General features: G+C 38.5%; 1 protein-coding gene across 1 annotated transcript in view; it reads left to right on the top strand.

Annotated features, from left to right (window-relative positions):
* LOC122810320 (transcription initiation factor TFIID subunit 4-like) overlaps window positions 1-24,215 on the top strand; it is a 1,173,503-nt gene that overhangs the window by 672,529 nt on the left and 476,759 nt on the right. The window contains exon 4 of the mRNA XM_044081886.1: window positions 3,999-4,121. Coding sequence (XP_043937821.1) covers window positions 3,999-4,121 — 123 coding nt within the window. The remainder of the gene's footprint in view (window positions 1-3,998; window positions 4,122-24,215) is intronic.

Below are 24,215 nucleotides of genomic sequence, written 5' to 3'. Positions count from 1 at the left end.
TTAAAATATAAGTTCATAGGTGAGTACTAGGGTAGCTGCTTTTAAGGTCTGTTTTAAGCCTAGCCATTTTCTCTTTTGGTGCTCGAATAAACCTATTCCAATTGGTTAGAGACTGGCCTTACCCGTCCCATGGTTGATAATTATATATTACCCTTAATGCAAATAACTGGGATCATACAATAGCTAATTTGAGGGGACACATGCATGAAATAAAGCATTTAGGCCTGTGGGCCTGTGTCCATTAGTTGTACAGTGGGTAGTCCTGCGGTAAATATTTTTGTTTCCCATCCATAGATTCAAGTTGCACTTGAATACAGACAGGGATGAACTTTGTTTTACCTGAATGGGGAGTAGTTCCAAACCAGTGGTGTCCTCAATGAGATATATATCTCGCTCTCCAAACTGTTCTTTTGATGTTGCAGAAACGGTTTACATCCCTAGACTGAGTATTTCTAATGCTGTTGGACTTGCTTATATGCAGTAAATCCATCAGTACCGAGTCGGAGGATGCCTTGTTTTCCAGACACAGGTCACCTGTTAACAGTCCGTAGGATACTGAGTACTGTGACAGCCCTTTGAGTTGGATAACATAAGGCGTATTTTTTAGGCCTTGTGTCCTTTTAGTAAGGTATCACTGTGGGTGGTCTAGTTGTTGCATGTGTCTGGACAGGCGCTTCCCAAAGCGGGGAAGTATATTCAATGATTAGCCTGATGAGGTCTGAGTAAAGGGGGGCAATGACATGCATAGATCTAGACACAATCCCTTTAATTATATGTGCAATATAGAAGGACATTCTTACAACAATGGGCACACTTTGGTAGAAAGTTAGTTAACTGTCCACATAAGTTCCCAAATCCGAGCAACTAGGTCAACTCATAGGGGTGTGTTTTCAACATATTCTATTATTTATCCTTATTTATTATATATTAATATTATTTACTCTTAATATACTGTTTTTCACACTACTTAATAAGGTGTTTAGCTACTCTCTTAACTGCATTTATTCCTCCTGTTGCCTCTCTTTTATCACATTGTTGCATCATTATGACGTACTCCTGTTATTCCCTGTTCTTAACATCTTTGTTCGTAACACGTTGCTTCTGTCCTGTTCTAATGCCTTTAGTCTTACTCTTGATGAGTACAATTTCTTTTTGCGTGTAGTTCATAATCTACATTAAAATGGGTGTATTCTGAGTAATGTATTTTAAAATTCTAGCTTTGTGATAATATTTTTCCCCATATATATGTTCTATATAAGATGAATTTCCTCTTCTGCTTTCAATAAAATAAAAACATTTTAGTGAAGTTTGTAGTTTGCGTAATGTTCACAGGTGTGTACTAGGCTAATGGCCCTGGAGCCTTTACAAGTCTAGCCCATAGGATTACCCTGGCATCATGCCACCCGACCTTAGTTCCCGGTGCCTCTGTCGAATAGAGCCACTGGAGTGAATTTTCTATTTCCCATCCACTCATCAAGATTTCTCTTGAAGAGGGCCATTGAGGTGCTTTGCTTGACATATATGGTAAGTCTGTTCCATACCATGGGCAGTCTCTGGGTTACGAACCTGTTCCTCCAGCATGTTCTGTTGGTTGTGGCAATGAGGTTGAGGTCTCTGGAGTGTGTGGTGCGGAGGGATTGGGATTTCTTTAGATGTAGCATTTCTAACAGAGCTGGGTCAGATATGGCTTTGTAAGTCAAGCAGAGATCGCCTCTAAGTAGGCGATATGAGACAGAGAATAGTTGGCGTTTTCTGAGTCTGCTGATATAGGACAAATGTTTAAGGCCTAGGATCCTCTTTATGAGGTACTTTTGCGGCCTCTCCAGTTGTTGCAGGTGTTTAGTGAGGTACATGCCAAATGGGGCATTGTACTCAATGATTGGCCTAATGAGGGAAAAGTAGAGGGAGACAATGACCTCTTTGTTCCTGAATGCAAAACCCTTAGTAATGAGATGTGCCACATAGAAGGACTTTCTGACCGCAGTGACAATGTGGTGGTCAAAAGAGAGGTTGCTGTCAACCTGTGTTCCCTGATCTCTTATAACGTGTTCAGTGGACTACCATAGATGTGATAATTCATGAGAACCGGCTTTTTTCCAAAGGGGATGACAAAACATTTTTTGGCATTAAGCTTAAGGCCATGGATCTGACACCAGTCGTTGGTCTCAGTGAGGCCTTTCTGTAGGATGTCAACATCACTTGGGGAGTTAATAATAGCTCCCAACTTGCAATCATCTGCGAACTTTGTCAGCCAGAGTCCCTTCATGTTGGCCTGGACTTCAGAGACGTAGATACCAAGCAGGAGATTATCCAGAACTGAACCCTGTGGGACTCCACTCGTAACTGGTCGGCAGTCTGACTTGGAGTCAGCTACTTTCACACTGTGGGCTCTACCTGTGAGCCAGTTTGCAGCCCACCTAGTGATATATAGGGGTTGATGCCTAGCTTAGTGAATTTTTCTGTGATTCTTGAGTGGGAATGGTATCAAAGACCTTGGCCAGATCAAGGTAGGCTGTATGAACCACCTTGCCTTCATCCACAAATCTGGTGACTGACTCAAAGAAGTTGACCAAGTTGAGCAGGCATGATCTACTCTTCACAAAACCAGACTGTGTGGGATCCAAAGTTTGTAAATTCCCTATATCCTTGTTTATTAGGTCCATGATTATGTGATGCTGTCCATACCTTTGCATATCAGACTCGTCAGGCTAATGGGGCAATAGTTCCCAGGGCCTGTAGTCACTCCTCCTTTGTGGAGAGGGATGACTGTAGCAGTGCACCATTTGGTAGGAACTAAGCCTGAGGTGAGGCTGTGATTTAACAGGGCAAACAGGTGCGGTGCCAGTTCACTCTGTAGTTCATGTAGAACACAGCCAGGGATGTTGTCAGCTCCCGTAGAAGCTGTATTCTTGGCCTTGGACAGTGCTGTTTTAACCTGTGAAGCAGTAATACTAGGTGCCTGGCAATCTACTGGTATTGTGACTGGTCCTTGGGGGTGTAAAGTTGGCACTGAATCTGTCAGCCAGTATATTGGCAATATCTGTTGGCTCGGTATAGGAGGTACCATTGTGCAGTAGCTCATACCAAATCTGGGTGTTGCCATGGAGGTTTTTTACATAACTATAGACATTATAACGCATTTTAATAGTAGCATAAGAGGTTTTATGTTTTACTTGCTGTTTTATATTTTGTACATTTGTGTGTTTTTGCAAGTAGTAAAATTCCACAAAAGATACAAATGCTTTGATGTAAAAGCTTATGTGAAACACAGATTCAACATAAAATTGTTGTAGTACACTATACTTCCTTGTTAGGGCTATTAAAAGACTTCCACTGAGAGTTTGTTCTAAACTGAGGTAAGTATTGAAATACTTGTTAACTATTTCTGATACAAATCTAGATTCGCAGCCATACCTTTCAGCTTTCCCTGATTTTCAAGGACACCTCTAATTTTGACTAAACTTTTATCTCAACCTTTTAATTCCTCTTAAAATTGGTGACTTTTGGAGAAAATGTGGTGAATTACACTTAATAAGTAATGATTTTGTTTACTTTAGGAAATGTAAATTCCCATTCTCTTATTTTGTCAGTGTCTGACGTTAGTACTAATATTTTACATGTGCCCCTGATTGCCAGTAATTATTTCTGGATTCATCCCTGATTTGTTAAGAATTATGGTTCACAACAGTTCAAAGTCCCTGCACTTACTACAGTCTCAGTTGGATTTTTTCCCATATGTTAATACGGTTTTTCCTCTCTTTGTAAGCGGGTGTTCATGGAATAGAGAAAATAAAATAACAAGAGCACATGACTGAAACAAATAATGTAAAATTAAATGCATTTATTACCTGTAGTATTAAAATAATTATCAGAGCTGTAAAAATATAAGGGCGCTTATTCTAAAATAATCTGTTAATATATATTTTTTGTTTTAATCATGTGTTGAAAATGCCTTAAATAGTGCTGTTGTTTATAGCTAGCTTTTCCTTTTTATATAGATGCAGCAACAAGAGTTAGCTCAGATGAGACAGAGGGATGCCAACCTAACAGCGTTAGCAGCCATTGGTCCACGAAAGAAGCGGAAGCTAGACTCGCCTGGTCACCCTACATCAGGTGCTGAGGTAAGAAAAGACTTAGCAGTTCTATTTATTTGAATGTCAAATTTTGTGTACAAAACATTATGTGAGAGCTGTGATTCTTTGACAAACTACACAACATAATGGCAGTGAATATTTCAATAAACTCAGTGTTCTGCAGCCTAGCAATCCATTTTATAGATTATTGCTATGATAATTAAAGGTATGTTGTGTACTGAGTTTGCCTGTTTTTTTAGATTACAGCTGAATTTAAGCCTTCCTTCTAAAATTAAAAACATATTCATTAAACTTCCTTTTGTGGGTCATTTAAATGTCTTGAGAGATGCAATGGCTCGCTGATGCAGACTGTTACTGTTTTTACAAACTTAGGATTGTGCAAAATGCTTCATCTGTGACTGATGTCCATTCTGTATTAAAGGAGGCAAATGGTGAGACCACAGTTATACATTTTACTGGAATAAGTTTAGTCACAGATGTGGTCTCATGGGTTGAAAACAAAATATTTTAAAGCCATCAAAAAAATGTCAATGTATTTTGTTATTGGACAGTGATATGATCACCCAGCACAGAATATAGCAAGTATATTTGCAGAAACGTATTGTGCAGACTTCATAATAAACAAGAAAATATACCACAGCACTATGGAGATGAGATAACACATTATGTAACTACCAGTGTGATAACTGCTGCCACAGGCAACACTAAAATTTGAGTTCCATGTCACTAGACAACTTCTTTGGAGATTTCCTACACATAACCAAGGAAAACAAAATTAACTCCTGTTAATCATGTTAAATGCAATATTAGCATGTGGATATGTCAGTGACCTGTAGTTATAAGGTGTTGTAGTGTTACCATTTTGTAAAAGAGGGGTCAGATCTGACATCAAGTTTTAGAATGACAGGCTGATCAGTGTTTTATGTAAAATCATGGAAAGAGTCATAATGAAGTTTATCCAGAATTGTGGAGGATGGAACAGTCTGTGTTTGTTTACGGATGATCTTGCCTTTTTAATGTCATGGTATTTTTTTGATGTGGCAGTAATGACACTTGCTGTTCGGCTGACAGTGAATACTGGTAATTTTCACCTTTTAAAACCATTCCATGTGAGGAAATGATTGGCATATTAAAAACAAATCCCAATCCATACATAATTCAGTGGGTAAAAGACTGGTTAAGTAGCAAGAAACAAGTCAGGATGATGGTTAGTTTCCTCTCCCAATAAAGGTTTAGTGTTCCACCAGATGGTGTACTGCGGCCCTTTCTTTTTGTCACCTTTATTGAATTATCACTTAAGACATAGGCAAATATACATTTATTTCAAAGAAAAGAAACTATATTAACATGTTCCCAGTTACAGACATTATACATCACATATATTCCTTTGTATAACTAAATTCCTGCTGTCCCTTAAACTTCACTCCTCCTCTAAAATATTATTTTGTGTTTATTGTTCCAGCAGTTTCCGTTTTTCTATATAATTTGCTCCTTACCCTTTTTAAAGATCCCACTTACAGTTCTGTTATCTCTGTTACAATATTCAATACTTCAAAAACAGTTGGTTTAGACTTTGATTTCCATTTTCTAATTGCTTTTTTGTCAGCTAAGAAAATGAAACATAACAAGGCTTTACTATGTTTATTCAATTCATGTCCTGTATCCCAGTTCAAAACAATTATTTTCTTAGTTACACATATTTTCTCGCACAATATACCTGACAGAGTAGTCTGCACACATTTTTTTTTTTCAAATCTACCAACTCTTTACACTCACAAAACATATATTCTCAGTTACATCTTTCTTCCCCATCATACCTCCAGTATTTGACATCTCCCTAAGGAAAAATGCGTGGGAGTCTGCTTGGGTTATAAAAATACCCATGCAAACACTTTCAAGCAAAAATCCTAAATCTTCCAGACTTTGTTACACATTTAGGAGCTGCACATAAGTCCTTCCCATTGTTTTCTTGTGAATTGTTTATCCAGTCTCTGTCTTTTCTAAACTCCTCTGATTTATTCCTGTAGTTATTTTTATATTTTGTATGCCCTTCTATTTGTCCCTTTTTAACAGCAGCTTGTGTTTTAGATCCAGCTAAAAATTCTGTCAGAGCAGGTCTTTCATTTAGGCTTCCCTATCCCTTTCCTTCTGCCTGTACTCTGATATCAACCCCTTATATGAAAGGCAGTCTCTAGCATGCATTTCAAATGTCTTCTTGGCCTCTTTCCCATTACCTTTCCTGTTTGCTTCCAATATATTGGTTCCTTTACCAGTTTTCTCCAGTAAGTTTCACCCCCCTCTTACGTTTTCTGTATGACCCTAATTGCAGTCATCCCTCTCAGCAAAATCTCCTTTCTCCTGCTGGCTACTTTGAACTTGAACTTTGCCCTTTCCAGATAAATTCCTCCAACTCTTTATCAATTATTCTTCACAACTTTTCCTGATAAGAATATGCATTATCTGTATATAAAACTAAAGGGACTAAAACATTTTCACTGCTTCTGTCTTGCTATCCATATCCATAAACAAAAGCTTCCAGTTTCTCATTTTTTTTAATGTCTTGTGTAGTTTCTTCCCACATATCCTTAGCTGCCATAACAAAATTCTTTGTAATCCATATTCCTAAATACTTCATTTTATTGTGTCCCAGTAAATGAGTATTGCTGAAGCAATTCATGTGTGGGTACACAGTTTACAGCAAGAACCTTTGTTTTATCTTCATTAATTTTAATATCCCAGAAATACTTGAAACTGTCTCAGAAATGTTACACAACACTGAGATGTCCTTTTCTAGTTTTATGAGGTACAAAATAGTGTACCAATTATATCCTTGAATTTCTGAGACACTTATTTTCTTTGCCAATAGCTCTAAATGTAAAGCAAATAACAAGGAGAATACAAGACACCCCCTGCCTGGTTCCACTGTTCAGACACAACTTGTAAGGGAGGAACCCTCCCATTTTAATTTTGCCTCCAATCTCTCACATATCCTCCCGATTTACCTTATTATTGTATCCGGGAATGCAAATGCTTCCATTGCCGTACTCATAAAATCCCAGCATACTGTGTCAAATGCGTTCTCTGCATCCACACGCACCAATGACAACAGTATTTTTAACATTATACTTCCATCTTGATATTCGTTTTTCTGTTAATGTTGCCAAATGTGTGCCTCCCTTCCAAAAAAACAAATTGATCCATATCTATCAATTTCATTCCTATCAGGAGGGTTAAACTTCATTATATTAGCTATTATAAACATAAACACTTTATAATCATGGTTTAAAATTGAAATGTGCCTACATGAAGTTTGGTCTGATGGCTCTTTGCCTTCTGTAGGTATTTCAGCTGCCACAGATTTCTTCCAGGAGTTGGGTGCTTCCCTTCTTTTTAAAATACTTTTAAACAAAAATTTTCAGATCTTTATCAATTTCTTCCTTCTTAGCTTCTAAACTTCCATGGGAATACCATCTGTTCCTGGACATTTCCTTGCAGATTGATTATATTCCCTATTAACTCAACACTTCTAATCTAGGAATATTCAAGTCTTGCATAAATATTTCCACTTGTGCTCTTTCTTGATTTCCATATTTCTCTGCTTTATACAAATTTTCATAAAATTTCCAAAAATAACTGTAATACTCTCTACAGGAGCTTTGTTTTTTTTTGTTTTTTTATATATAGGCTTCCTAAGTTTGTCAACAACCCTTTCTAATTTCTGTTGCCTAAGTCATTGTGCTAAAAGCTTTTATGCTCTGGAGTTATTATCCAAAAACAGTTGCTTCACAGCAGTCTTTCTAAATTCATGCATATTATCCAGATACACTGTTATTTTCTCTTTAGCATTCTGTAGTTGTATCTCTTCTTCTTCTGTGAGATTCCCCTTATTCTGTAGTACTTTAACATTTGTCAGCTACTGAAAATAATTCCTGTTACTTCTTAAACACACTTCTTTTTCTTTTATTTCTATCCTATTTTTAAACTCCCACTTACTAGCTATAACTTCTGAAGAAATTTCTGTCTTCTCTAATAACTCTCGAATAATTTCCAATTCCCATTCCTTACATTCGTCTCTTCTTAACAGGTAGATGAGGAGGTGCCAGTGTCTCTTTTTAACTTCATTACTCTGCATTTTATCGTAGGTGTTATTGGAGCATGATCTGAAATAGTTATTGAATGTGTGTTGATGCTTTCAATGAAATGCACATATTCTTGTGAAGTATCATTTCTATCTTGTGTATTGTACCTTGGGGAATAATATGTAAATTCTCTCCAAGTTCCTACTACTGAATTCACTTCTTCAGTACCAAATATTTCCTTAAATATCTTCAGAAGTCCACCCTCTTTTGTTATATTTACCCTTCTAGGTCCCCCCAGATACATCATGTTGCAAGTCAAGTTCCAGTCCCCACCTATAAGCAATATTCTCTGCTGAAAGCTGATTATTTATCTCAAAATGTTCTTAAGTTCTGTAATAGCAGCTTTAGGTGAAATATAAGTACATGCCAGCGTAATCCTCCTACCTTTCTAGTAGCCTCTTTACTACCGCAAATCTGTCATTTTTTTCTCTTCTATCACTATTGGAGCTCCTGTAGCAATTAATATAAGTACTCCCCATTTCTTTTGTCCCTGATATTCTGCAGAATATCCTTCCTGACATTTAACTTGCTCACTTCTTTCCAAATGTGTGTCCTATAGCATTGCTGTTTGCACTCTTCATTTTTAAAGTAATTCAATATGACTGCCTTTTTGTCTGTATCTATGAGGCCATTTACATTTCAAAATAATATGGATTGTGTAGCCGTTATAATACGAAGTTATTATTCCCACCTGTTAGATACAGCAGCTTTTTTAAATGTCTATTTCCAGCTTTTGTGTTGCATGCACCCACTAATGCTTTTCAGGTTGATCTTTATACAACTGTTTCTTTTCACTCTTGTTTGAACCAGTGTCACATTTTACAAGACTTTGTTTTAATGAAACCCCCCCCCCCAAAAAAAAAAAAACAGACATATCTCCAGAACAGTCCCATAATCTATTAACTTGAAACAAACACACAGAACTATGCACACCTTGAAATAATGAAGTTTAACCCTCCTGATAGGAACAATTGCCTAATTTTACAGCATCACCCATTGGCTTTACCTAATGTAACATTAGGGTTATCCATGCTAAAGGCACATATTACAGCCTGTGCTCCTATGTACACTAATTGTGGTCTGTTCTTTTCTTAACTGTAGTATGCGATTATGTATTTATTGTTATTATGTGAAAGCAGGTTGTATACTTTCAGAAAACCTTAACTTTTAGCCTTAAGAAAAAGTGCACTGGCATCTTTAAATAAAACAAAATTATACACTGTATTAGTAAATGAATTGAAGTATTTAGATACCAGGAAAACTCATATTATTCACTTCCAGCAATTTCAAACTTAAATTTTTTTACTAAGCTGCTTCCCCTTGTACCTTTAAATTGTATGATTCCCATGGTAAACAGTGTTGAGAAGTCTTGAGATTTGCTGCCTGTACCTGTAGTCATCTTATCTCCATGGAAACATAAGAACAGACTATAGACTTATCAACTTCACTGAACATTTATTTGCTAAAGGAAAACTTTTCATTACATTTGCAGTTCTCTTATTTTTACAGCCCACATGCTTCCACACACACACAAGAAAAATTATTAGATTAAGCCAAGGGCATTAATCCAGCCATTCACCTATGTAAAAGTAAAATAATCTGTGCACTTTTACACCCACACAGCCCAAGATTACAGCATATTAACGTAAATATGCTTTGTTCAGTTTTTCTTCCCTTTTTACATTGTAATTCCTATATTTCTTAGAACTAGAAAAGAAAAAAAGTACTTGTTCACTTTAATATCTTTATCACATACAACAATCACTGAAAATGCTTTACTATATAACATACAATTTATATCATGGAATGTTTTATATGAATACGGTTAAGAACAGAATTGTTTTACTTCTGATTACTTTTTTTTTCCTTAGTGTCCTTCCAAACATTAATGACATGAAGTGGGATATATGCCTTTTAATTCCCCCACATGTTTAACAAAGTTAATAAAAGACCATTTTTTTCTTGTAAAGCCATACTTTGCAAATGTGTTTGATGTTTTATAGTGTTGTATTTATTTATTAATTTAGTGTTGCTGTTTTTCTTCCTGTTCATCTCCATCTCCAAACCCCATATTCTAGTTCAAGTCCAATGCATTCCTTATTCTTCTAGTCAACTGCTGTGCTTTTTTTTCTCTCTCTCAAGTATTTTCCTTTGGAACACTAGAAAAAGTTTCACTGACAAAGTCTCTCTGTGAGTTTTATCATCAGAATAGTGTGAAAGCAGAGTCTTTTTCTGTTTGATGGATCAATTGTTTTTGGGCAAACTTTTGTATTTGAGACGATGTTGACTTTTATGATCCCAGAAAAAAAATATTCTGAAGATGTTGGATACAGCAGCTTGAATCTTAACACCTGTCTCTCAACATTCCCTGATTGCTAGGATAATTTTTCTTCTCTTCTGCCTGGTGTACAGTGAATAACCATGTTCCACAAACAGTCTACTGCCTTCATTTTTTAATATTCTGCCCATCTCCCTCAGTTTTGTCTAGATCAGCTGTTTTTGCTGTTTGATTACATCTTCACTAATACAGGTCTTGGCTGTTTTCTCTTGCCAGGTTTGGAGCATACACATGATGTACCCTTTGAATTCAAAAATTCATGTAGTAGAATACCAGTCCATTTGCTTATTTGTGCTTTCATAAAATTAATGCAGTATTTTCCTTCCCAGTTTCTCTAGTACAGCAGAAAATCGTAGGTTTTCTCTGCATGCTTTGTCTTCTAACTCTACCAATTTTGAAACAGCTGTTCTTTAGCAATCTTATACCTAGCCAGCCTTTTCTTCATTTTGACCTCTGATGGTTGCAGTTTTGTCTGTTTATCTAAAAGCTTCTTCCATTTTTTCTAGTCTTTTGTTATTTGAGTTGATATACTCCTTCAGTGTTGTATTTAGTTTTAATTAGCTCTGAGGATGTTTGATTTATTTTTTCTTTAAATTATTGGAAGCTATCTCTTGCACCAAAGCTGGAGATTGAACTGCTTTTGCTGAACAACTGCGTGATTCTTCCCGGCCAGTGTTTTCTCCTCACCTTTTTTAATTGAATTTCTTTCAGAATGTCAGTTTCTTCTTTGCTGACATCCAGGCAGTGAATTTACTAGCCAGTAATGTAATTTTACTAAAACTGGCAGAACTATTAGCCCTTATCTCTCAGTTTCTTTTTTTCACTGTGGGAGAGCTGAAATTAAGCTGTTTATCAGTGTACAGCCATCTTGAAGACCCGGAGCCTTCTCTTTTTGGACTGTTCTTCTCGCATATAAAAATAGGACATTGGCTGTGGATAGCTAAATATGCTGATGGCTATAAACATAATGTCTTAATAAAATGTACTTACTTCAATAGAAGACGATGAAACTACAAGTTAGTCTACAAAAGTTATATACTTGGTGCAGTAGTAGTAACCACCATTAGTATCAGTAAATATAGCATTATGAAACTTGGCAAAAAGGGCATTTTTGATTACAAAATAAATAGTCAAATCATAAATGAATATCTAGTGCAATAGTAGACAGCAATTTAATTTTTAACAATTGTGTATCTGCCGAAGTCAGGAAAACATATTATGTAGCTCATGTAATTCTAAAGAGCTTTTCAAGTCACTCCTGGGAGATCCTTTAGTACTTTACTGATATGACCCATGGGCCTTTATTTTTAGGTAAATTGAGTAGTACACAAAGGTGTTCCATGCAAATTGCACAGAAGACAGGCTTGTTATGATTTATAGTCCAAAAGGTTGCTATGCAGCAAGAGTCTAGATGCTGTAAGCAAATGTGGTAGTCCGGGATGGGACCCATCATTAGCACTGCTTCCTTAAATAACCTGATTAGTACAGAAGGCATGCATTTCATATTATGCAAGTTTCCCTGAAAAACAGTGCAGAAAATGCATAATTGTATGCCGCTATATAGTGGTATGCATCTCATAGGTTCATAGGTAGGTACTAGGCTATTGGCCCTAGGGCCTATATAAGCCTAGCCAAAAAAGTACCCTGGCTTTCGCCACCCAAGAAAATTATTTTTCTGTGCCCCTGTCAAGCAGAGCCACAGAGGTGATCCCGGGGCGAATTTCCTATTTCCCATCCAGTCATCAAGATTTTTCTTGAAGAGTGCTAATGAGGAGCTTTGTTTGATATAGATAGATAGTTTATTCCAGAGTATGGGAAGTCTCTGGGCCAGAAATCTATCCCCCAGCATGTTCTTTTTATTGTGGTGACAAGATTTACGTCCCTAGAGCGTGCAGCTCAGAGGGATTGGGATTTCTTTAAGTGGAGTATGTCCAACAGCTCTGGGTTTGACATAGCTTTGTATGTTAGGCAGAGCTCGCCTCTGAGTAGGCAATATGCGATGGAGTAAAGCTGTAGTTTTTTTTAGATGGTCTGTGTTGGGCATCTGTTTGTGACCGGTAATCCTCTTTATAGGTATTTATGTGGCCTTTCTAGTTGTTGTAGATGTCTTGTGAGGTACATACCAAAAGGGGCATTGTACTCCATAATGGGTCTAATGAGTGGCGAGTAGAGGGGAACAATGACCTCTTTTTTTTCCTGGATGAGAAACCTTTTGTGATGAGTTATGCCATGTAGAAAGATTTCCTGACTACTGTGGCAATGTAATTACCAAAGAAGAGACTACTGTCCACCTGTGTCCCAAGGTCTCTTATCACACTTTCAGTGTTAAGTAGTCTTCCACCTATGTGGTAGCTCATGGGTGCAGAGTTTTTACCAAAGGGGATGACAATGCACTTTTTGGCATTGTGTTGAGGCCATGGCTTTGATACCAGGCATCTGTCTCAGTGAGGCCCTTTTTGTAGGATGTCCACATCGTTAGGAGTTTTGATTATGGCTCCTAGTTTGCAGTCATCTGCGAACTTCATTAGCCAAAGACCTGCTGTGTTAGCCTGTACTTCAGAGAAGTAGATACCAAACAGGAGAGGACCCAGGACTGAACCCTGTGGTACTCCACTTGTCTCTGGTCTGAAATTGGATTTGGAGTCTGCTACTTTTACAGTGTGGGTTCTCTCAGTGAGCCAGTTGGCAACCCATCTTGTGACATAGGGATTTACATCTAGTTTAGTGAGTTTATCTATAATTTTATTTATCTATGCATTTCAGTGGGACATATCTATCTAGGCGAGGTGGGACAGCTTTAATTTGTACAGATTGCTGATCTATTTAAGTAGTAGTAAATGTATGGATGGGTCTGTGTGTATGGGTGTCTGCATCTGTCTGTCTGTCTGTCTGTCTGTTTGTATGGAGGCGCAATGTGTGAATAGGTCTGTATCTATGCATGAATGCATATTATAAGAGTAAATATGTGTGTGGCAGATGATGACTGTCTAATGTAACCTGTAGCTGGTGTGACTGGGGAGATCATATTTGCAGAGTATGCATATACTGAATGTGTACGTGTGTGTGCGCTCAAGTGTTAATATTTGTGCAGGTGCTCGACTATGTGCGTTGTATCTCACAATGTGGCTAGGTAGAGCAGAGCCACGATGTATAGTGTTTATTTGAACTACTTGACCTTCCCTGTCCATTAGTGCCTGATGTAGGAATGGTATGACAATTGTATTTGGGTGGGTGGGTGTGTGTCTGTGTGTGTACCCTTGTGCATATGTATCATTGAATGCAGGTGTGTGTGTGTGTGTGTGTGTGTGTGTGTGTGTGTGTGTGTGTGTGTGTGTCACTGGGGAGGTGCATGCCTGTGCATGATCCGCTAGGAGCAATGCAAAACTACTCAGAAGAGCAAGAGAGAGAGAGATTCATAGTTGTACAAATTCCCACTTAATATGATGTTGAACTTGGAGGAATGTGTATAACTGTGAATCACAGCAGTGATGCTCTGCTCATCAATGCAGTGAGAATTGTGCTGCTTTACCCATTCTTGGGGAATCCATGTCATTGAATGCAGTCTGCATCCACAACCTTCAAACAATCCACCTGAAACAGCTAAAAAGGTACGAATCCTTGCTAGAAAATTCATAGGATTGTTAAACTTAAACTATTCAGAACGGCTTCAAGAACTGTCATTATATTCTGTTTTTATAATTTGATAAGAATTATTTGAAGAATTTAAGAATTGTCATGCATTTAAGTAAGGCAGTTTTTTCGGTTTTGTTTGAAAGTTTGTGTGTGGCATGCACTGCTTACAGAGCTTAACACCAGAATGTAATAAGAAAAATAAGTATCAATAGTAGAAAATGAAATGTGACAGGTAAATCACCCAGTGCCGTACAAGACTGGGGAATAAGCTTACCTTTATAGTCAGAAGAAAACAGTTGCTGACTACCTTCAGAAATAATCTTGATACCTGTATTGAAAGAAGAAAGTATTTACATGGGTTAATGACAGTCAAGTTTCTTGAAGTTCGACAATTGGTCATATAAACCTATGATGAACGAAACACACACACACAATTATAGTTGGTAAGGGAAAGGAATGGAACATGTTATGACTTGTCAGAAGAGACATCTGAGGTGCAACAAACAAATGGTATAGAGGTTCTCAACAAATACACTATTGTCTGTAGTGGCCTGAAACACTTAGTGAAGTAATTAAGAAGTTTATATACATTTTTATTCCCTTCTAAGCTCTCATTTTCTGTAGAATTTTTATCAGTCCAGATTGGGATCTACACATAGCACTGAGAGTATACTTTGGGAGTAGTAAATTATCACTCAGTTGTAAGGAATTAACCTCTGTTTTTTGTTTTGGTTCTTAATCTTTCGGGGTGTTTGGCAGTGTGGACTACTGTATCCTTTTTTTCCTTCCCCTAGTCCCATAGCCTAGAGGATTTGCTCAGTGGCTTCCATAACTGCTCCTTTTTGGCTAACTCATTTGTTCAGTGGTGAGAGACAGATATTCAGGGACAGGGAGGGAGCCCACCAACTCCTTCAGTCCATATCAAGACAACCTTATTTACCTAATATTTACCTATTTGTTTTCATTGAGGTGAGCATCAGGTTGTAGAAAGTGGGAAGTCTATGATCATGCGTGCTTCCCTAACTCCCATCCTCGGGTAGGTTACAGGTTCTGCAGTTGCTGCTATTCAGAAGTAAGCATATTGTGCTATCAAACATACCTCACTTGTTTGGCAGTGCACTACCAACGTTGTGTGGGTCTGCTACACTCCTGCTCTGGGCTATCACTAAACCAACCAGTAGGTGTCGTCAGTGCAGTGATTCAAACTGCCCTCCCTTCCCCCAGGATGTGCAAACTGGCATTAGCCAGTCATTCTCATCCTTCCCACCTGGTCCTTTCAGTGCCCCAAGCCACTAATTGAACATGGGATGGTTGGGTCATACTGCATTATCCTTCCTGAGGGCCTTCAGGATCACTGTGGACTCTACACAGTGGTCCACAGCTGCTTTGCTTCTTACCTTTCATAGTTCATTTGCAAATAGTGTCAGGCTTTTACTTCTGTTGCTGCCCACTTTGCTATTTTGACTCTTTTGTTCATAATATAATTTTGCAGAGAAGTACATAGTGTCACTGTAATACTAGTAACACCAAGATGTTCCTTTTCTTGTTTCAGGACCATTCAAGAGATTTTCCCACTGTAGATGAATGCTTAGATTTCATCGTGTAGCAGATAAATCAGTCACTTATGGTTAAGTATGTTTAAATGTAAGGCAGTATTAGTGCATACAGATGTGAGCTGCTTGAAGATCATGTTGAAAGGCATGGAGCAGAGTGCAGCATCAGCATTCCATTTCAGCCTTATGTGAGCAGTCATTGCAGTGGCGGTTTTGGTTTAATTTCCACATAAAACAATAAAGACTTTCTAAATGTTCTGCAGCTCAGTTCGCATTCCTACCCTTTCAGGCTCACTCCTGTGAAGGGCATGAACTGTTGATGATGTTTGGGTGCAGAAATGTAGTGCTTTTCACTTCTGCATTCCGCATCAAACAAATTTAAATAAAAGGTCACTAAACCAGCACTCTGACAACAGGAATATTAAACAAACAATCGCATTATTCAATAAATATTACTTGTGTTGCAATGCTGATTTTATATCTTAGGCATTCAGCAGTTTAGTTCTTTTATTTTTTTTTGTCCTGCTCACTGTTACTGTCATCAGCTTTCTTCTAACTGCAGGTGCCAACAGAATCCCATCTTTATGCTTTTACACATGATCAGTTCATTGGTAGACTGCATTCATACTAATTTTGTTTTTTTCTTAAAAGAGAAATAAAGTTGAGAGCAGATGCTGCACAAGCAAGCCCAGTATATTCTGGCTTTGTTAGGTAAGGTGGAGCTTTGAACTTGATCTTGAAACAGTGTGTACATCCCCTCATTATATTTTACTGGGGAAAATAGTTTGTAGTTTGATTTGAGGGTCTAGGATCTTGGTGTGTTTCTTTATAGCTCTCTTAGCATTCTCAACCAGCTGTCACCAGTGCTGAATTATCTTATTTTCATCTTCAGCACACCACACACTTAAATTATTGTAGTGCATTCTACCACTGGCTTCATCATTTTAACCTAATCATTTTCATTGTTTTCAAAATTCTTCTGACAAGACTATTGACTGTAGCCTCACACTTAGCTGTACTGTTCCTGAGCTACAGGATTTCTAATGACTGTTGGTCACAGTTGAGTATACCTGTAATGCAGTGGCAGCTGGTGACTTCAAATTAAAGGGGGGGCTGCAGGAGACAGCTAGATGGGTGGGGCCAATGTGAAGGGGTGTGGCCAACTAGAAAGGCGTGGGGCTATGCTCAAAACCACAACAACTAGAACTTTAATTAAATACCCTGCCCTGGGTGCCAAACTGTCATTACGAGAGTCCAATCAAGATAAAATGAAGTGTAGAAGAAAAAATATTTCAATGCATTGGCTACATGACAAGTTACTATCTAGATGGAAATACAAAGGTTGTGAGGCATAAAAAAATAAATTACTTTTTAAATACATTACTGGAATGCCAGTCAAAATCAAGTATAAAAAAAAAACAAGCAGCACTCAACTCAAACCACTTCTTGCAATGCAGTTCTAATTATAATTTATATTCAGCTTTATAAAATTACCAAGTAACATGCTGAAAGTTGCAGTCTCTGTGATACCCCCACTTGTAAAAATGTTTCTTAACCAAAAAAGACCTGGTGGCTGACAACAACTATCTACTTGTTTCATGGGGAAGACATGATCAAAGTAAAAAATGAACAGCAAACAAGAAACAAGCTCAAGATAAATTGCTTAGAAGATTACTGCACAAGGTATGGACCACACATGATAAAGTGGCATTCTGTTTAGTTCACGGGTAAAGCCTGCAAAGATGACTTCAAGTCTCCAACAAATGTAATGAGCTTCTGAAAATATTGTAATCCTGTCCTTTATTACAAATACCATCATATGCATTTCAATACCTAAGGCTTATACTTTATCTAGTTATGTAAATATTCTCTGCATGGCAACAACAGAAGGCTTTCAATGTCGGTAATTCTTTAACAGTATGCTTATTAAAGCTTACTTGCATCTTACAATCTCTGGCAAGCTCAACTGATGGTCATTAAAGCATTGCTACTTAAACACAGACCAACAGGGCACTGCGACAGCATGCATTTTCTGAATAATAAGAAGCATAAATCAACAGTATAAAAATATGACAGAAAACCAGAACATTCTGAAAATCAAGGACAGATGAAAAGCCATGGTCATACTTGTGGTCTACCTTGGATGTGGGAATACTCTGCACACTTATACTGCATAACTGCTCCTTGCCTTGCTTGGACACATCCAGAGCCACCCCATGGGGAGTATGGTGCGACAAGTATGTCACAATTTGAAATGTCTCTGGCTGACGGTGGTGGCTCTGACACTCATACCTCTCAAACTCAGAGCAAGAAATCTGGACAAAGCCATACACAGAAGTGGGACACAGGCCCAAAAATAAGGACAAATTTTTAAATATTGTTCTTATAAACTTAGAAAGATAGTAGTATGAATTTTCTGAAGGGTATGAAATCTGAAACTCTGATGTCTGCCATTATTTTCTAACTTCAATCTTTAATGATTTGCCACTAATTTGCCAGAAAACCACAATTTTATGAAAAACAGACCAAAAATGTGATGCAAAAATATAAAATTGCCACACAATGCAGCTGAGAACCTGTCAAAGAAGGGACACCTTTCTAATATTAGTACTGTTAACTTGAGCAGCTGACAAAATAAGAGCATCTACATGCATTTCTGAAATAAAAGTAATCTATAACTCTGATCATTACAGTTATTTATAATTGTAAACCCTCCATGTTTTCTTCCGAAATTGCCATTTTGCAGAGAAATTATTATGGGGAGAGAAATGTTTTGAGCCAAAACTGGGGACAGTTGAGAGGTTTGGATATTAATAATTCTATAAAGCGATTTATTTGCACGCATCTTTCAATTTCTTAATGCAGGAAATCTGGACAAGGCAAAATATATTGGGGGAACATACAAACAGTACTAAAAATTGCTCTTGTATAAATTTAAGACAGTTGATAGAATAACAGGTCTTGCTTTAGCATGCATTTTTCTGAAGGTTATGACGCCTGAAACCCAATGTCTGTTATTATTTAGTGACTTCATTCCTAAATGATTTGCCAGAAAACCACAAATTCTATGAGGAACAAACCAAAAATAAGAAGCAAAAATCTATTCATTCTGCAAAATTTTTTTGGAAAACGAAGACTCCCCTGGCCAGCCATTTGGATCCTTCAGTGGAAGACCATTTGTTCCACCTCCTCCGGTTGCTACACTGACAGCGGATGCCTCCCTGATCGGGTGGGGGCATTATCAGGGCAGGACAGTCCAGGGCACATGGCAACCAAGCGAATGCCACTTGCACATAAATGTTCTGGAGATGAGAGCAGTGCTTTTAGCGTTGCAAGCCCTTCAAGTCTCTCTTCCCTTGGGACCGTTTGCAATCCAGACAGTCAATATGTCTGTAGTGTGGTACATCAACAAACAAGGCGGAACCAGATCATACCCCTGTGTCGAGAAGCACTCAGACTGTGGCAATGGGCGATTTCTTCTCAGCGTTTTCTGATAGCACATCCCGGGAAGTCCAATTACATTGCGGACAAATTGAGCAGAGCTATACTCATGCCTCACGAGTGGTCTCTGAAAGACTCTGTAGTGAGAGAGATTTTTCTCAAGTGGGGTCAGCCTTGCTGCGATCTTTTTGCTACTCCCCAAAACAGCAAGTGCAGAGAATACTTCACTCTATTCCCTTTACCAGGCCAACCCAGCAGAGACGCTCTAGTCCAAGTTTGGCCCCGGGGACTTCTGTATGCATTTCCTCCTTTCCCCCTGATCTCTCAAGTAATACAGAAAGCTATCGCTCAGAAGGCCTCATTGATCCTCATTGCCCTTACTGGCCTCGACAAGTATGGTTCCCCTTTCTACATCGTTTTCTCTTGGGCGACCGTGGCACCTGGACCTAGTTCCAGATCTTTTGATCCACCAGTCGGGTCAGTTTCATCGCTCCCTCCCTCTCTGAACCTCACTGCTTGGTTCCTCCAGTTCCGACCGTAGCCAGGCTTCCTCAATTATCTCACTTTCGGTTAGAGATATATTGATAGCTTCCCATAAATCTTCCACTTTCGAAAGATTTATTTGAGTAAGTGGAAGCGCTTCTCATATTGGGCACAAGGAAAGGACATAGATCCTTTCACGCTTCCATCCAACTAGTCCTTGATTTTCTAGCTGAACTCTTCCATGCAGGTTCATCTCCATCTACTCTTAAGGTTCAATTGGCAGCTATTTCTAATTTTCATGTGGGCATTTCTGAATCTGCCCTAATGTCCCACAAGCTTTGCAAAGCCTTTTTGAAAGGAGTTTTTCTTCTCAGACCTCCTATAAGAAATCCTCCTTCTCCTTGGGACCTAAATTTAGTTCTTGCTTCCTTGATTCTTTCCCCTTTCGAACCTGCAGCTTCATGTTCCTTGAAATTATTATCATGGAAAACTCTCTTTCTGGTGGCTATCCCATCAGCTAGAAGAATTTCAGAACTTCAAGCACTCTGTTGTCGTTCTCCTTATCTTTTGTTCCATAAGGACAGAGTTTCCTTATGAACTAACCCGTCCTTTTTGCCTAAGGTGGTTTCAGCATCAAATCTAAACCAAAGCATTGACCTCCCTGTCTTTTTCCCAGAGTATTCAAATAGATCTGAAGCAAAATTACACTGCCTGGATGTTCATCGTCAATTAAGGTACTACTTGGACAGGACGAAACAATTCAGAAAATCTGATCAGCTGTTTGTCTCCTATGCGGAAAGCAGAAAGGACTTCCAGTTTTAAAGGTATCATTATCCAGATGGCTAACATCTCTGATTACCCTTGTTTATGAGATTAGACACCAAAACTGCCTAATAAACCTAAAGCCCATTCCACCAGAGCTTTGGCTACTTCGTTAGCCTTCCAAGACAGACTGCCTATTGACACCATTTGTGCAGCGGCTACTTGGGCTACTCCTCACACTTTTATTTCCCATTATAAGTTGGATTTAGCTTCTAGGCATAGAGCTAATTTTGGTTCCACTGTTCTCAGGAGTCTGTTCCGTTAGGCCACCGGGACAAGGTGCTAGGGGCGGTCCCATCCAGCAAGAATGAAGGCGAGATAGACAACAACATATAGAAGTTATGTTCTTACCATAGCGTTCCATGTTAGTTGTCTTCTTCTCGCTTCTTCTTCCCACCCTCCTTCCCCTGGCCTGGACAGACCTAGAGGAGTTGTGATCGTGACCTCTCTTTCTACCACCTCTTTCTTAGTCATATGCTATTGTGCATATTTTCTTTTTCAGGATGTAGGTCACCCTTTCCTTTCCTGCTGTTAGAGGTGGATTCCTTTTACAGTTATACTGTTATTGATATAAGCTGGGTTAGCTTACAAACGAGATCTGAGGTAACGCTCGCCTAGCATTGTGGGATATAAGGGGAGCCTCGAGCCGGTGGAACCAACTCTCGAGCTTTAGAGTGGCCGAGTCGGAGCCGAGGTCGGCTCCGAACCCATCCAGCAAGAAGAAGGCGAGAAGAAGACAACTAACATGGAACGTTATGGTAAGAACATAACTTCTATTTATATTCTGTTTTTATAATTTGATAAGAATTATTTGAAGAATTTAAGAATTGTCATGCATTTAAGTAAGGCAGTTTTTTCGGTTTTGTTTGAAAGTTTGTGTGTGGCATGCACTGCTTACAGAGCTTAACACCAGAATGTAATAAGAAAAATAAGTATCAATAGTAGAAAATGAAATGTGACAGGTAAATCACCCAGTGCCGTACAAGACTGGGGAATAAGCTTACCTTTATAGTCAGAAGAAAACAGTTGCTGACTACCTTCAGAAATAATCTTGATACCTGTATTGAAAGAAGAAAGTATTTACATGGGTTAATGACAGTCAAGTTTCTTGAAGTTCGACAATTGGTCATATAAACCTATGATGAGCAAACACACACACACAATTATAGTTGGTAAGGGAAAGGAATGGAACATGTTATGACTTGTCAGAAGAGACATCTGAGGTGCAACAAACAAATGGTATAGAGGTTCTCAACAAATACACTATTGTCTGTAGTGGCCTGAAACACTTAGTGAAGTAATTAAGAAGTTTATATACATTTTTATTCCCTTCTAAGCTCTCATTTTCTGTAGAATTTTTATCAGTCCAGATTGGGATCTACACATAGCACTGAGAGTATACTTTGGGAGTAGTAAATTATCACTCAGTTGTAAGGAATTAACCTCTGTTTTTTGTTTTGGTTCTTAATCTTTCGGGGTGTTTGGCAGTGTGGACTACTGTATCCTTTTTTTCCTTCCCCTAGTCCCATAGCCTAGAGGATTTGCTCAGTGGCTTCCATAACTGCTCCTTTTTGGCTAACTCATTTGTTCAGTGGTGAGAGACAGATATTCAGGGACAGGGAGGGAGCCCACCAACTCCTTCAGTCCATATCAAGACAACCTTATTTACCTAATATTTACCTATTTGTTTTCATTGAGGTGAGCATCAGGTTGTAGAAAGTGGGAAGTCTATGATCATGCGTACTTCCCTAACTCCCATCCTCGGGGTAGGTTACAGGTTCTGCAGTTGCTGCTATTCAGAAGTAAGCATATTGTGCTATCAAACATACCTCACTTGTTTGGCAGTGCACTACCAACGTTGTGTGGGTCTGCTACACTCCTGCTCTGGGCTATCACTAAACCAACCAGTAGGTGTCGTCAGTGCAGTGATTCAAACTGCCCTCCCTTCCCCCAGGATGTGCAAACTGGCATTAGCCAGTCATTCTCATCCTTCCCACCTGGTCCTTTCAGTGCCCCAAGCCACTAATTGAACATGGGATGGTTGGGTCATACTGCATTATCCTTCCTGAGGGCCTTCAGGATCACTGTGGACTCTACACAGTGGTCCACAGCTGCTTTGCTTCTTACCTTTCATAGTTCATTTGCAAATAGTGTCAGGCTTTTACTTCTGTTGCTGCCCACTTTGCTATTTTGACTCTTTTGTTCATAATATAATTTTGCAGAGAAGTACATAGTGTCACTGTAATACTAGTAACACCAAGATGTTCCTTTTCTTGTTTCAGGACCATTCAAGAGATTTTCCCACTGTAGATGAATGCTTAGATTTCATCGTGTAGCAGATAAATCAGTCACTTATGGTTAAGTATGTTTAAATGTAAGGCAGTATTAGTGCATACAGATGTGAGCTGCTTGAAGATCATGTTGAAAGGCATGGAGCAGAGTGCAGCATCAGCATTCCATTTCAGCCTTATGTGAGCAGTCATTGCAGTGGCGGTTTTGGTTTAATTTCCACATAAAACAATAAAGACTTTCTAAATGTTCTGCAGCTCAGTTCGCATTCCTACCCTTTCAGGCTCACTCCTGTGAAGGGCATGAACTGTTGATGATGTTTGGGTGCAGAAATGTAGTGCTTTTCACTTCTGCATTCCGCATCAAACAAATTTAAATAAAAGGTCACTAAACCAGCACTCTGACAACAGGAATATTAAACAAACAATCGCATTATTCAATAAATATTACTTGTGTTGCAATGCTGATTTTATATCTTAGGCATTCAGCAGTTTAGTTCTTTTATTTTTTTTTGTCCTGCTCACTGTTACTGTCATCAGCTTTCTTCTAACTGCAGGTGCCAACAGAATCCCATCTTTATGCTTTTACACATGATCAGTTCATTGGTAGACTGCATTCATACTAATTTTGTTTTTTTCTTAAAAGAGAAATAAAGTTGAGAGCAGATGCTGCACAAGCAAGCCCAGTATATTCTGGCTTTGTTAGGTAAGGTGGAGCTTTGAACTTGATCTTGAAACAGTGTGTACATCCCCTCATTATATTTTACTGGGGAAAATAGTTTGTAGTTTGATTTGAGGGTCTAGGATCTTGGTGTGTTTCTTTATAGCTCTCTTAGCATTCTCAACCAGCTGTCACCAGTGCTGAATTATCTTATTTTCATCTTCAGCACACCACACACTTAAATTATTGTAGTGCATTCTACCACTGGCTTCATCATTTTAACCTAATCATTTTCATTGTTTTCAAAATTCTTCTGACAAGAGTATTGACTGTAGCCTCACACTTAGCTGTACTGTTCCTGAGCTACAGGATTTCTAATGACTGTTGGTCACAGTTGAGTATACCTGTAATGCAGTGGCAGCTGGTGACTTCAAATTAAAGGGGGGGCTGCAGGAGACAGCTAGATGGGTGGGGCCAATGTGAAGGGGTGTGGCCAACTAGAAAGGCGTGGGGCTATGCTCAAAACCACAACAACTAGAACTTTAATTAAATACCCTGCCCTGGGTGCCAAACTGTCATTACGAGAGTCCAATCAAGATAAAATGAAGTGTAGAAGAAAAAATATTTCAATGCATTGGCTACATGACAAGTTACTATCTAGATGGAAATACAAAGGTTGTGAGGCATAAAAAATAAATTACTTTTTAAATACATTACTGGAATGCCAGTCAAAATCAAGTATAAAAAAAACAAGCAGCACTCA

This window comes from Protopterus annectens, chromosome 8.part1, assembly GCF_019279795.1.
Source record: "Protopterus annectens isolate FY-2018-M chromosome 8.part1, PAN1.0, whole genome shotgun sequence".
In the NCBI taxonomy this organism is placed as follows: Eukaryota; Metazoa; Chordata; order Ceratodontiformes; family Protopteridae; genus Protopterus; species Protopterus annectens.
Note: the sequence above shows the minus strand (reverse complement) of the source record. Positions and strands in the feature narration are given on the sequence as shown.